At 41.3% G+C, this 14118-nt stretch overlaps 1 protein-coding gene across 1 annotated transcript in view; it reads right to left on the bottom strand.

The window, feature by feature from the left end:
- SYCP2L (synaptonemal complex protein 2-like) overlaps positions 1 to 14118 on the bottom strand; it is a 74965-nt gene that overhangs the window by 32015 nt on the left and 28832 nt on the right. Inside the window, exons 18-22 of the mRNA XM_008581076.1 lie at positions 13651 to 13798; positions 13007 to 13056; positions 10724 to 10853; positions 5021 to 5094; positions 4792 to 4861 (exon numbers count right to left, since the gene is read on the bottom strand). Of these exons, the coding sequence (XP_008579298.1) occupies positions 4792 to 4861; positions 5021 to 5094; positions 10724 to 10853; positions 13007 to 13056; positions 13651 to 13798 (472 nt within the window). The remainder of the gene's footprint in view (positions 1 to 4791; positions 4862 to 5020; positions 5095 to 10723; positions 10854 to 13006; positions 13057 to 13650; positions 13799 to 14118) is intronic.

Genomic DNA, 14118 nt, shown 5'->3' with positions numbered 1-14118 from the left:
CACATAAATCATTCTCCAGGACAGGCCACATATTAGGCCAAAAATCAAGCCTCAACAATTTTTTTTTTTTGTCTTTTATCTTTTTCCGTGTTCGGCAACGGATCGCAACCCTCAGTGTTGCCCCCGTACCGGACCGGGGACCGGCAACGGGATTGCAACCCTCGGCGTTGCTCCCACACCTCGCTCAGCCAGTGAGCAGGAACCGGTCTGCATGTGGGATCTTTTTTTTTTTTTTTTTGTCTTTTTCCGTGTCCGGCAACGGATCGCAACCCTCAGTGTTGCCCCCGCACCGGACCGGGGACCGGCAACGGGATTGCAACCCTCGGCGTTGCTCCCACACCTCGCTCAGCCAGTGAGCAGGAACCGGTCTGCATGTGGGATCCGAACCCTAGGGCGGGAGCACCGCCGCGCTTCCCAAGCGGCGCACTTATCCAGTGTGCCACCAGGCTGGCCCAAGCCTCAACAAATTTTAAAAGACTGAAATCATATCAAGTATTTTTTTCAGATTATAATGGAATAAAACTAGAAATCAACAAGTGAAACTTTGGACATTATACAAGCACATGGAATTAAAAAAATATGTTCTTGAACAACCAATGGGTCAAAGAAGAAATAAAGCAGGAAATCAAAAAATTCATTGAAACAAATGAAAACACAAGCACAACATACCAAAACCTATGGGATACTACAAAAGCAGTACTAAGATGGAAAATTATCGCAATAAGTGCTTACATCAAAAAAGGTGAAAGATCCCAAATAAACAATCTAATATTACACCTCGAGGAACTAGAAGAGCAAGAACAATCCAGCCCCAAAATTAATTCCAGAACTAAATGAAATAGAAACCCCCCAAATGATACAAAAGATCAATGAAACAAAAAGTAGGTTTTTTGAGAACAAAATAGACAAACCATTAGCTAGAATAAGCAAGAAAAGAGAAAATCCACATATCAAATATCATAAATGAAAAAGGAGACATTACAACTGATTCCACAGAAATACAAAGAATCACTAGAGACTATTAAGAACAACTATCTAGGGCCGGCCCGGTGGCGCACTGCTACAGTGCACCGCTTGGGAGCGCGGCGGCGCTCCAGCCGAGGGTTCGGATCCCACGTACAGACTGGTGGCTTACTGGCTGAGCGAGGTGCGGGCGCAACACCGAGGGCTGCAATCCCGTTGCCGGTCCCGGTCCAGTATGGGCGCGACACTGAGGGTTGCGATCCGTTGCTGGTCACGAAAAAAGACAAAAAGGAAAAAAAAAAAAAAAAAGAACAACTATCTGCCAACAAATTTGAAAACCTAGAGCAAATGAGTAAATTTCTGGGCACATACAACCTACTGAGACTGAACCAAGAAAAAAAAGAAAACTCGAGCAGACCAGTAATGAGTAACAAGACGGAATTGGTGATCAACAGTCTCCTGACAAAGAAAAGCCCAGGACAGGATGGCTTCACTGCTCAATTCTACCAAACTTTCTTTTTTTTCTTTTTTTTTTTCCCTTTTTGTCTTTTTTCGTGTCCGGCAACGGATCGCAACCCTCAGTGCCGCGCCCGTCCGTACCGGACCGGGACCGGCAACAGGATCGCAACCCTTGGTGCTGCACCTGCACCTCGCTCAGCCAGTGAGCAGGAACCGGTCTATATGTGGGATCTGAACCCTCAGCGGGAGCGCCGCTGTGCTCCCAAGCGGCGCACTGTAGCAGTGTGCCACCGGGCCGGCCCCTCTACCAAACTTTCAAAGATTTAGTACCAGTTCTTCTCAAACTATTCCAAAAAATCAAAGCAGAGGGTATTGTTCTTCCAAACTCATTCTATGAGGCCAGCATCACCATGATACCAAAACCAGACAAATATACAACAAATAAAGAAAACTACAGGCCAGCTTCCAGTCAATATGGTGGAATAAACGGTCCCCAGCATCGCTCTCTCCCACAAATCAACCAATTTACAACTATTCAAAAGCAATGGCAGCTAAGCTGGGGCTGCTAGAGCTCAGGGGAAAAGGAGGAGAGACCTACGGAGTTCAGGAAGGCAGGAGAAGCCACAATGAGAGAAGAAAAGGATTGCTCCCACCATTTCAAGCCCCGGCCACTTTAAGACTGGAGTGCACAGAGCAAGAGCTTGTAAAAGCTGCAGCTGTGCCCTTAGTGTGAAGTTGCTTGGGAGCAGCAGGGGAGAACAGGGTGTTGGTCCCCAGGCTAGCAAGACCACTAACAGGGCTCCTGTGGACCCACATAGGAACAAGGAGCCACAGACAACAGAAAAAAGGAGCTACTCGGAGGCCAGTGAATCATTGCAAGGGACTGGTGCATGGCCCATCCTGTGGGAAGTATTTGGAGCGTAGGCAGTAGGGGAGACAGGCCCACCTGGGGAACATTTGGGTACAGCATGGACAGCTGATCTGCCCTCCAATCAGTGCAGGACCACTCAATGGAGACTGGTCAAGAATATAGAACTGCAGGGGGTATAGTTTGCTGAAAAGACTCAGGCCCAATCCAGAGCCTCCACGCAGCCCAGGTGCACTGGACCTCATGAGAACCAGAAGTACATACAAGGCCAACCATTAAGACCTGAGCTGCATGAAAAGCCTTCCCCAGGGAATCAGCAGCAATGAAGCAATTTAGCTTAGCTCAGCTACAGGGCTCAAGTGCTGGTCCCCACAGGAAATTCCTCCATTTTAAAAGGAGGCAAAAGACAACAAATTAGTTCCAGTGCAGAATTTGAGTGGTGGGAACAGCAAATAATCTAACACAGAACTGAAAGAAAAAACAAAACCCACAGATCAGAGGCAGAGTTTGATATTAACTAATAGAGGTCTCACTCACCAAAGAGCACCTATAAACCCCTGGGCTTCCAAGCCAGGGAGGGTGGGGGGCCAAGGGCCTCAGCCACACACCCCAACATCCACAACCAGCCCAGCTATGACCACTGAGCTGCTGCATGTAGCACCCTGGGCCCCTGAGCCAGGATGGCGGGGGGCCAAGGGCCTCAGCCATGCCCCCTCCAACATCCGCAAACAGCCCAGAGACAACCACCGAGCCACCACAGCTAGCACCCTGGGCTCCCGAGCCAGGGCAGTAGGGGGTTGAGAGCCTTGGCAATGCTCCGCCCGACATCCACAACCAACCCAGCAATGACCACTGAATTGCCTCAGGAAGCACCCCGGCTTCTGAGTTGGGGCACTGGGGGGCTGAGGGCCTCAGCCACATACCCCTGACATTGCATCTAGCCCAGCGATAACGCAGCTGCTGCTGGAAGCCCGCTGGTCTGGAATGGACAGACTGTGGTACATTCCTATAACTGGATGCTGAATTGTGAGGGAAAGGAATACACCTTACCTACTGCATCAGCATAAACAGACCTCAGAAACGATCCAGAAGCAGCAGGCCACACGAGGTACACACAGTATGATGTCATTTGTTTACATCTCAAATTATTAAGGGATACAAAAGTGGAAGAATTCTAAGACAATTTTCTAGGTCTCAGTCTGAGCTGTGGTTACACAGATGTTCACGTTATAATCATTCTTTAAGCTGTTCACGTTTTACAGTCTCTTCTGAATGTATGATATTTTTTACAATGAAAAAGTGGGGGAAAAAAAGCAGTAGAATCAAATGCAAAATTAAGGACAGTGTCCCCTGTTAAAGGGAAGGGGGCGCATGGGTTTCAGCTGGGGCATATCAGGATTTTGAAAGTAATAGTAATGTTCTCTTTCTAAAACTGGATGGTAGGTCTCAGATATTTGCTGTGTTGATATTCTAAATATCCTATATATAATTTATAATTATTTAAATACTTCTGGTATTTTACTTAAAATGTAAAGAAAAAACATGTTAAAGTGTTAAAGTAAACATCTTAAAGATAGGTGCTATCTTAATTCATTATATTACTATATATTAATGTATTATTATATTAATGTTATATTAATACAACATTGTGAACTAGTGATAGAGTTTGGATGTGTTGTCCCCCCAAAGCTCATGTCAAAATTTGATTCCCAACTTGGCAGTGTCGGGACCTGTCTGGGTTATGGGGGCCAATCCCTCATGAGTAGATTAACGCCCTGGGGTGGGGGTAGGGAGTTCTTACTCTAGTAGTTCCTGCCACCGCTGGTTGTTTAAAGGTCTCTCTCTCTCTTTCTCTCTCTCTCTCTCTCTCACTTGCTTCCTCTTGCCATGTGATCTGCTTGTACCCACCGGCTGCCTGCCACTTTCTGCCATGAGTAGAAGCAGCCTGAGGCCTGTGCCTCATGCAGCTGTCCCAGAATCGTGAGCCAAATAAACCTGTTCTTTATAAATTAGCCAGTCTCAGGCATTCTGTTATAGCAACACAAAAATGATCTAATACAACTAGGCTGGAAACTTTCATACCACTGTTACAATAAGAAAATGAATTCGGAATTCTTACTAACTAGGCCATACAATCTTTTAGAACATTGCTTGTAAAGTGCAAGAGAAAAAAGCCCCTCCTGGACCAGATCCTTAGGAAAGTGCCCCCACTGTGCCCTCCTCCGGGACAGCAGAGGAGGCATGACTGGTTGACGGGATTTACATCCTGGGCTCTATCTTTCTTGCCACAGGAGGTTGTGGTTCCTGAGTGGAGCCACCTGCTTCTCCCCATGACCTTCTAGAACACGTGGAGGTGGTAAGCAGCTCGCACGGCGTGCTCCACGATCTGGCAATGGTCACTCTGTGAGGTGGTTTTATCTGCTGCAATCTGAATAACAGCCCAGCCTGACAAAGTCAAATTCATTCCACTTTATTCTGCAAAAAGAATTTATTATTCTCACCTCCATCTTCCAAGTTTTGCAGCGTATGTTTGAGGCTAGCACTTTCCATAAATGACTCTTGGCTCACAATCTAAAAAGAAAATAAACAGACCACAAACGTACGCATTTTAGGGCAAAGTGAGAAACAAGTGGTGCTATATTATTCCTTAATAAAGAATAAGCTAGTATGTTATGCAAATATAATATTAATTCTGGTAAACCATTTGAATAGCCAGCACTTAAACAGTACCTGAGACACATTTTCTTCATCTTTTGAGTACTCCAAGGTAGAGAGAATGCTCAGTGGGTGGGGACTCTGAAGTTCTGCAGATTAAAGAAAACAGTTTCAAGTGAATAAACACACCCAGAAACAATCGGAGGCAATAACATTTCACTACTGCTCAAAGTCATCATAAAAGACACAATTCTAAATAAAAACAAACAAAAACTTTGTAGGTTTCAGAGCACAGGTGGTTATTAGCTTTGCAGAGCTGTAGATAAAAACTAATAGCCTAATGCCTCAACCAGATCAGCAACTTTAGTAGCTGCCCAGCTGGTCCTAAATGTGTGGGCAAGGATTCTGCCTCATCAGCCCTGTGATTCTTCTCTTTTTTCCCCCTTATATCCCCTCTTATCTCTTCTGTTATGTGTGTGATGATTTGAACTACACGTATACTTTGTGGAATGATTATCACATACAAATTAGCAGACCCAATACCACACATGCTGCACAGTAGATTCCTGCAATTTGTTCATCTTATAACTCAGCGTCTGTATGCTCTGAGCAACGTCTCCCATCCCCCCCACCCCCAGCCCATGCAAACCACCATCCTACTCTGTCTCTATGAGTTCAACTGTTTCAGATTCTACATGTAAGTAAGATCATGTATTTGTCTTTCTGTGTCTGGCCTATTTCACGTACTAATTTTGTTTACTTTGGATATACACTCAGAAGTGGGATTGCTGGATTGTTCTAATTTTTTGAGGAACCTCCATGCTGGTTACATTCCTACCAACAGTGAACAAGGGCTTCCTTTTGTCCACACCTTTACCAACATTTGTTACCTACTTGCTTTTTGATAACAGCCATCCTAACAGATGTGAGCTAATAGCTCATTGTGGTTTTGATTTGCATTTCTCTCGTGCTTAAGCATCTTTTCATATACTTGTTGGCCATTTGTATGTCTTTGGAAAAAAAGTCTATTCAGATCCTTTGCCCATTTTTAAATTGTGCTATTTGGATTTTTTTGCTACTGAGTTGTGTGAGCCCATATATATTTCAAATAATAACTCCTTACCAGACACATGGTTTGCAAATATTATCCCTACTTCAGAGGCTGCCTTTCCATTTTGTTGCTTCCTTTGCTGTGCAGAAGTTTTTTAGTTTCTAACTCATCCAACTTGTTTGTTTTTGCTTTTGTTGACTGTGCTTTTGGTGTCATATCCAAAAAATCATTGCCAAAACGAAAGGCCAGGAGCTGGTTCCCTACGTTTTCTTCTAGGAATTTTAGAGTCTTTAATTACTTTTACGTATCAGTCTTTAATCCATTTTGAGTTAATTTTTATGTATAAGGTTCCAATTTTATTCTTTTGCACATCAATATCCAGTTTTCCTAATGTTTATCGAAGAGACTACCTTTTCCCCACTGTGCATTCTTAGTGACCTTGTCAAAGATTAGTTGGCCATATACGTGTGGGTTTATTTCTGGGCTCTGTACCCTGTTCCACTTGTCTATGTGTCTTCTTTTGATTATTGTGTCTTTGTAACTTAGTTTGAAATCAGGGAGTACATTGCCTCCAGCTTTGTTCTTTATCTAGATTGCTTTGGCTACTTAAGGTCTTTTGTGGTTCCATACAAATTTGAGGATTTTATTTTCTACTTTTGTGGAAAATGCCATTGGAATTTTGATAGGGATCATGTTAAAATTGTAGATCGCTTCAGGTAGTATTAAACATTTTAATAATATTAATTCTTCTAATCCATGAACATGGGATATTTTTCTATTTATTTGTATTTTCTTCAATTTCTTTCATTAATATCTTATAGTTTTCAGTATGCAGATGTTTTTTTACCTCCTTACTTAAATTTATTCCTAAGTATTTTATTTTTTGATGCTATGTAAATGGGGTCATTTTCTTGATTTCTTTTCCAGATAGTTTGTTGTTAGCATACAGAAACACAACTGATATTTTGTATGTTGATCTTGTATTCTGCAACTTTACTCAATTTGTATTAGCTCTAACAGTTTTATTGGTGGAGTCTTTGGGGTTTTCTATATGTAAAATCATGTTATCTGCAGACAGATACAATTTAACTTTTTTCTTTCCAATTTAGATGGATTTTTTTCTTTTTTTGCCTAATTGTTCAGTACCATACTGAACAGAGTGAGAGTGAGCACCCTTGTCTTGTTCCTGATCTTGGAGGAAAAGCTTTCAGATTTTCACCACCGAGTATGATGTTAGCTGTGGGGTTTTCACACATGGCTTTTACTATGTTGAGGTACATTCTTTCTGTACCTGATTTGGGAAGAGTTTTTATAATGAAAGGATGTACAATTTTGTCAAATACTTTTTCTGCACCTATTGAAATATGATTTTTATCCTTCATTCTGCTGATGAGGTTTATCACATTAATTGATTTGTGTATGCTGACCCATCTTTAATCAACATCTCCCATCTTCCCTAGCCCCACCCCCTGGTAACCGCTATTCTGCTATTTCTATGAATTCAACTTTTTTACATTCCATATATAAGTGAGATCCAGCAGCATCTGTCTTTCTGTGACTGGCTTATTTCACTTAACATTATTTCACCAATAATAATTATATTAATTAAATCTCAGTAATGGATCCCACTTGATCATGGTGTGTATTAGTCTGTTTCTGTTGCTTATAACAAAATACCTGGAACTGGGTAATTTGCAAGAAAACAAAATTTACTGCTTACAGTTTTAGATGCTGGGAAGTCCAGGGAACACATCCAGTGAAGGCCTTCCTTGGTGGTAGCTTCAGCAGCACAGGGTTTCACATGGCAGAGCAGATAGAGGCTCTCACATGCTCTCCTTGTAAAGCACTCAGAACCACAACCATGACCACCATTGTTAATCCATTCACCATGACATGGTCCTCAGAGTCTAATCACCTCTTCAAGGCCCCACCTTTCAAATACCATAATAGGATTTCCCACTCTCTTAACAGTCACAGTGGAGATCAAGCTTCAAATACGTAAAACTTGGGGGACTCAATTCAATCCATATCACTATGTATTATTCTTCTAATGTGCTGTTGAATTCATTTTGTTAGTATTTTGTTGGAGATTTTTGCATCTAGGTTCATCAGGGATGTTGGTCTATAATTTTCTTTTCTTGTAGTTTCCTTATTTGGCTTTGGTATCAATAATATGCTGGTCTCATGAAATGAGTTTGGAAGTGTTCCCTCCTCTTCAATTTTTTAGAAGACTTTGAGAAGGACTGAAGTTAATTCTTTAAATGCGTAGTAGAATCCACCCATGAAGCCATTGGGTCCTGGGGTTTTTTGTTGTTGCTGGGAGGTTTTTGATTACTGATTCAATCTCTTTACTCATTATTGATTGGTTTAGATTTTCTGTTTATTTATGATTCAGTTATGGTAAATTTTCTGTGTCCAGGAATTTATTTCTTCTACGATATTCAATTTTTGTGTATAATTGTTTGTAGTAGTCTCTTATGATATTTCATATTTCTGTGGTATCAGTTGTAATATCTCCTCTTTCATTTATAATTTTGAGTCCTGTTTTTTTTTTCTGGTTAGTCTGGTGGTCAATTTTATCTTTTTCAAAAAAACAACTCTTAGTTTCATGGATCTTTTCTATTGCCTTCCTAGTCTCTATTTCCTTTATTTCTGCTCCAATCTTTATTATTTCCTTCTTTCCGCTGTCTTTGGGCTTAGTTTGTTCTTCTTGAGGTATGAAGTTAAGTTGTTCATTTGAGATCTTTGTTTTTCACGTAGGCAGTGATCACTGTAGACTTCCCTCTTAGCACTGCTTTTGCTGTACCCCATAAGATTCCGGTATGCGGTGTTTTCATTTTCATTTGTCTCAAGATACTTTATGATGTGCCTTTTTATTTCTTCTTTGACCCAATTTGTTCAGGAGTGTGTACTTTAATTTCCACACATTTGTAAGTTTTCCAAAATCCCTCCTGTTACTGATTTCAAGTTTGACACCACTGTGGCCAGAAAAGATACTTGAGATGATTTCAATATTCTTAAATTTGTTAAGACTTGTTTTGTGGCCCAACATATGATCTGTCCTGGAGAATGTTTTGTGTGCACTTGAGAAGAATGTGTCTTCTGCTGCTATTGTATGGAATGTTTTGAATATGTCTGGTAGGTCCATTTGGTCTAAAGTATTATTCACGTCATCTGTTTCCTTATTGATTTTCTTTTTTTTTTTTTCTTTTTTTTTTTTTCTTTTTTTTTTTTTCTTTTTTTTTTTTCCTTTTTGTCTTTTTTCGTGACCGGCAACGGTTCGCAACCCTCAGTGTCACGTCTGTACCGGACCGGGCCCAGCAACGGGATCGCAACCCTCGGCGTTGCTCCCGCACCTTGCTCAGCCAGTGAGCAGCCGGTCTGTATGTGGGATCCGAACCCTCAGCGGGAGCGCAGCCGCGCTTCCCAAGCGGCGCACTGTAGCAGTGCACCACCGGGCCGGCCTTCCTTATTGATTTTCTGTCTGCATGATCTACTAATTGTTGAAAGTGGGCTATGTAGTCCCTACTATAATTGTATTACTGTCTGTTTCTCCTTTCAGTTCTGTTAATATTTGCTTTGTATATTTAAGTGTTCCAATGTTGGGTACATATATTTATACTTGTTATATCCTCTTGATAAACTGATCCTTTTATCATTATCAAGTGACCTTCCATCTTTGTCTCTTGTAACAGATTCTGACTGAAAGTCTTATTTTGTGTGATATAGTTATAGCCACCCCCGCACTCTTTGGGTTACCATTTGCATGGAATATCTTTCTCTATACCTTCACTTTCAGTCTATGTTTTCTTTAAGGCTAAAGTGAGTTTCTTGTACGCAGCATACTATTGGGTATTGTATTTTTTGTACCCATTCAGTCACTTTGTGCCTGAAGAATTTAATCCATTTACATTTAAGGTAATTATTGATAGGTAAGGACTTACTAGTGCCATTTTGTTAATTGTTTTGACTATTTTGTTGTCCCTTTGTTCCTTTCTTCCAATCTTGCTGTCTTCCTTTTTAATACACTTTACTACTATATTTTTTTCTCTCCTTTTTCCCGTTCCCTATTTCTTTTCTGCCAGTGGCAGCTACACTAGAAGGTTGTCAGTCAAGTGCTAAGTGTTGTTGAATGCATGGCAATGTGCTAACCTGCAGAATAATAAAGATAAACAAAGCAAAATCCCTACTTCTACAAATTTAGAAGGTACAAACAGTTACAGTAAGGGGTTGAGATGAAGCTTACAGGTCAAGGCTTGGAAAACTCTGACCCCTAGGCCAAATCTAGTACACTATTTGATTTTGTAAATAAAGTTTTACGGAAGCATAGCCACACCCACCCATTGGTCTTGTCTGTGACTGGTTTTGTGCTATAACTGGAGAACTGAATAGTTGCAACAGAAACCAAATGGACTAAAAAGAAAAAAAAATTACTATTTGGTCCTTTACAGATACACTTTACTAATCCCTGCTATAGGTCATCATTTGAGTTTTCTTGTGTTTCTGAAAGGTGAAGAGCACTAACAATTCTTGTATACAAGCTGATCTCAAATGTCAAAGCAAAATTAAAGCAGTATCTTCCATCCTTTGCTAATGGAGACGTTAAAAAGAACAATCATATCTTCACACTTTCTTCAACAGATATCAAAAGAAAAATGTTTTGTTTACTTCAAAGTACCTTTCCCCAAATACAATTTTTCTATGTAAATTGACAGAAAATTATGTACCTGTTTTCTGGACAGAATCTTCAGGAGTCAAGAAGGCAGAACTACCCTGGAATTCTGTTTCAGAAAGTTTTGGAGATGTGGTATTATTTTGACTGGGTGTGTCCTTCCTTAATGGTGTTAGAAGTTTAGCCTAAAATAGAGTACCTTTTTAAGAGTTAACATTCATAACCATTCAAAACAAGTTATCAAAAAATTCCAAGACATCTTCAATATCCTTTTAAGAAGATTAAGATTTACTTCATTTGAAAATAAATGCTAAGACAATACTATCATAGAATCAGAAGAACATTAGATCACATTTCAATTGGTAACTATAAGTCAGTGGTTCTGTGTGTGTGCTCCAGGCAGAGCATCAGCGACACCTGGGAACCTGATTCTCAGTTCCCACCTGCCACGTATGATCTACCCAATCAGAAACTCTAAGGGCAGGACTAAATAATCTGTGTCTTAGCAAGCAATCCTGGTCATTCTGATGATCACTAATGATTAAGAACAACCGCTCTAAATTAGGGTTCAGCAAACTACAGCCCACTTCCTGTTCTTGTAAGTAAACTTTTATTCGAGCACAGTGCAAGCATTCATTTCCATATTGGCTACGGCTGCTTTCTGGCTACAAAGGCAGAATTTAGTAGTTGCCACAGACACTATACGGCTCACAAAGACTGAAATATTTACTATCTGGTCCTTTACAGGAAAAGTTTGCCAACCCTTGCTCTAAATGATTCTCTTGTACTCCAACAAAGAGAAGTGTATTTTGAGTATTTGTAAAAGTCAACAATGCCCTCACTGAAAATCAGCACAGACTTCTTACTGGGTGCACAGCTGAAACTGATGGATTCCTGCAGCTGAGGTGTTTCTTTGGTGCTTATTTAGCACAAAAGCTGTATTTACTAGAAAGTGTTCTTTTGGTCCATTCCTAACTGATAGCTCATTTTCTCAGGTTGAACTATTCAACAGACAGTTAAGTCCTTACTCTGGCTCACAGGTTTAAGCTACCTCTGTCCTTTCAGAACACGAGAGCACTTTAGATTCACAGAGGGCACAATGCCCCAGGCTGACGGAGAAAGCAGACAGAGCTGTGACTGTAGGACCAACTGCGTTGTATGTTGGCACAGCAGGCCGGGTGCTGTTCATATCTTCAGAATCACAGGAGTCACCCATGATAAAACTCTTACAGACCTGGTGCTGTACTGTGAAGTCTGTCTACATCTCATGTGCCAAGAAACAAAAACAACTGCTGAGAGAGGTAATTAAGCTAATAAGAAGCAAAATTTGGCTTTGAGTTGGTCTGGCGGACACTGATGTCCATATTCTCAATGACTTTGTTATAAAAAAAAAAAAAGACAAGTGAAGGAAAATTGTACCTTTCAGGGTTTGTTCCAGATTTATATAAGCCTGAAGGCATTTCAACCACTTGCAAAATAAAGACGTAAATGATAAATTACTAAAAGCTTTGGAAGTAACATGGCAACAAAGTGAAAACAAAGGGAAGAAATAAACCAGCAAGGTTACTTTTAAATGTAAATTCAAAGGCGCATACATTTGAGGGAAATCAGAGTAGCCCAGATTTTTAGCGTCATTCAGAATAAACATCCTTCAGCAACATTTGAAAACAGCAAAGAGTTCTAAGTTTTTACCCAAGATTCATATTAAATATTTAGAAAGAAGTCTTTGCACTTTCTACTGGCAATGATTTACATACCAGTAAACTACTCATTTGATATTCTCATGTTCTTATAAGTCTTTTTTTTTTTTTTTCCTTTTTGTCTTTTTTCGTGTCCAGCAACAGATCGCAACCCTCAGTGTCGCGCCCGTACCAGACCGGGACCGGCAACGGGATCGCAACCCTTGGTGTTGCGGCCGCACCTCGCTCAGCCAGTGAGCGGGAACCGGTCTGTATGTGGGATCTGAACCCTCGGCGGGAGCGCCGCCGCGCTCCCAAGCGGCGCACTGTAGCAGTGCGCCACTGGGCCGGCCCCATTATAAGTCTTTTTTTTTTTTTGTCTTTTGTCTTTTTCCGTGTCTGGCAACGGATCGCAACCCTCAGTGTTGCCCCCGTACCGGACCGGGGACCGGCAACGGGATCGCAACCCTCGGCGTTGCCCCCGCGCCTCGCTCAGCCAGTGAGCGGGAACCGGTCTGTATGTGGGATCCGAACCCTCGGGCGGGAGCGCCGCCGCGCTTCCCAAGCGGCACACCGGGCCGGCCCTATAAGTCTTTTTTGAGAAATAAATGCAGTTTAACCCACAAGGGCATGCAGCAGCCCAGATAAAATCTACTTACTCTGTCTTTCTCACGATCACTGCCGCTACTGAGAGGGAAAATTGGCAAGACTAAAATGAAAAAAAAAAAAATGTATACAATGGAACCTTTATGTATGGGGCATACAGAAATTCATTTCTACCTCTCCCAATTATACGTGCCAATGCTAGAAGCCATTCCCACCTCCTACAGCTTGCTCATATATCTATGCTTAAGGTCTCCTTCTACGCCATCCTCACCACCCCACATGCACTCTCGGCTCCGAACCTTGTCCCTGAACATCACTTTCACGTCCTCATCTTGCCCATGCAGTTGCATCTAACTAAGAATGCTTCCCCTCCTCCTCAGCTCTCCAACTCCTACTTTCCCCCCTAAGGGTCCCACCCTCCTCTTCCTTAGAGATTTTCCTGATGATGCCAGTTCCCGCCAGATTCCTCTCGTCTGAACTCCTACTGCATTTATCTATAACTCATATTTAACAATTGCTGGTTAACCCCATATTCTTCTGTTTTGTGTACGTACACTTTGCCTTTCCAACGCAATTACAGCAGGAAAGGAGGCCCCATGATGATATACTTCTTTGCTACTCTCTCCCCTCACATACTGAAAAATACTTGCTGATTTATTTAAGAAGTGACTTGAAAGAAAATGAGCAGCACACTTACTTCTTAAACTGCTTCTGACTCTTTTCTTTTTTCTACTAGAGTATGGTTTTAGGGATTTTCTTTTTTGACTACTGGTCCAAGATAGTTCACTGCTACTAGTACTTGCACCTTGATCACTCTCAGAGAAGAGATGTTTCCTGTAATTAGACTTTTACACACACAGATGATAAGTGAGACCTTTTAAGCGGGTATTAGTGCAATTTATGTACAACTGAACATATTACTACAAAGTTAGACAGAAGAGAAGTTAACTCCTAGAAGACTGAGCTCTCATCTCATAAGAAGGCACAGAAGTAAGGAGGGGGAGAAAAAGAAAAAAAGGATTATTTCAATAGTAAATTCTCAACTAAGCTACTATTGTAAAGACTGACAAAATCCTCTCTAATCAAATATTTGCAACTCAAGAGATGTTAGATAACTGTTCATATCCTGATGCACCTGAATATTGTACCAACACCATAACTTCAA

The sequence above is a fragment of the Galeopterus variegatus genome, unplaced genomic scaffold, assembly GCF_000696425.1.
Source record: "Galeopterus variegatus unplaced genomic scaffold, G_variegatus-3.0.2 Scaffold2257, whole genome shotgun sequence".
Lineage (NCBI taxonomy): Eukaryota > Metazoa > Chordata > Mammalia > Dermoptera > Cynocephalidae > Galeopterus > Galeopterus variegatus.
Note: the sequence above shows the minus strand (reverse complement) of the source record. Positions and strands in the feature narration are given on the sequence as shown.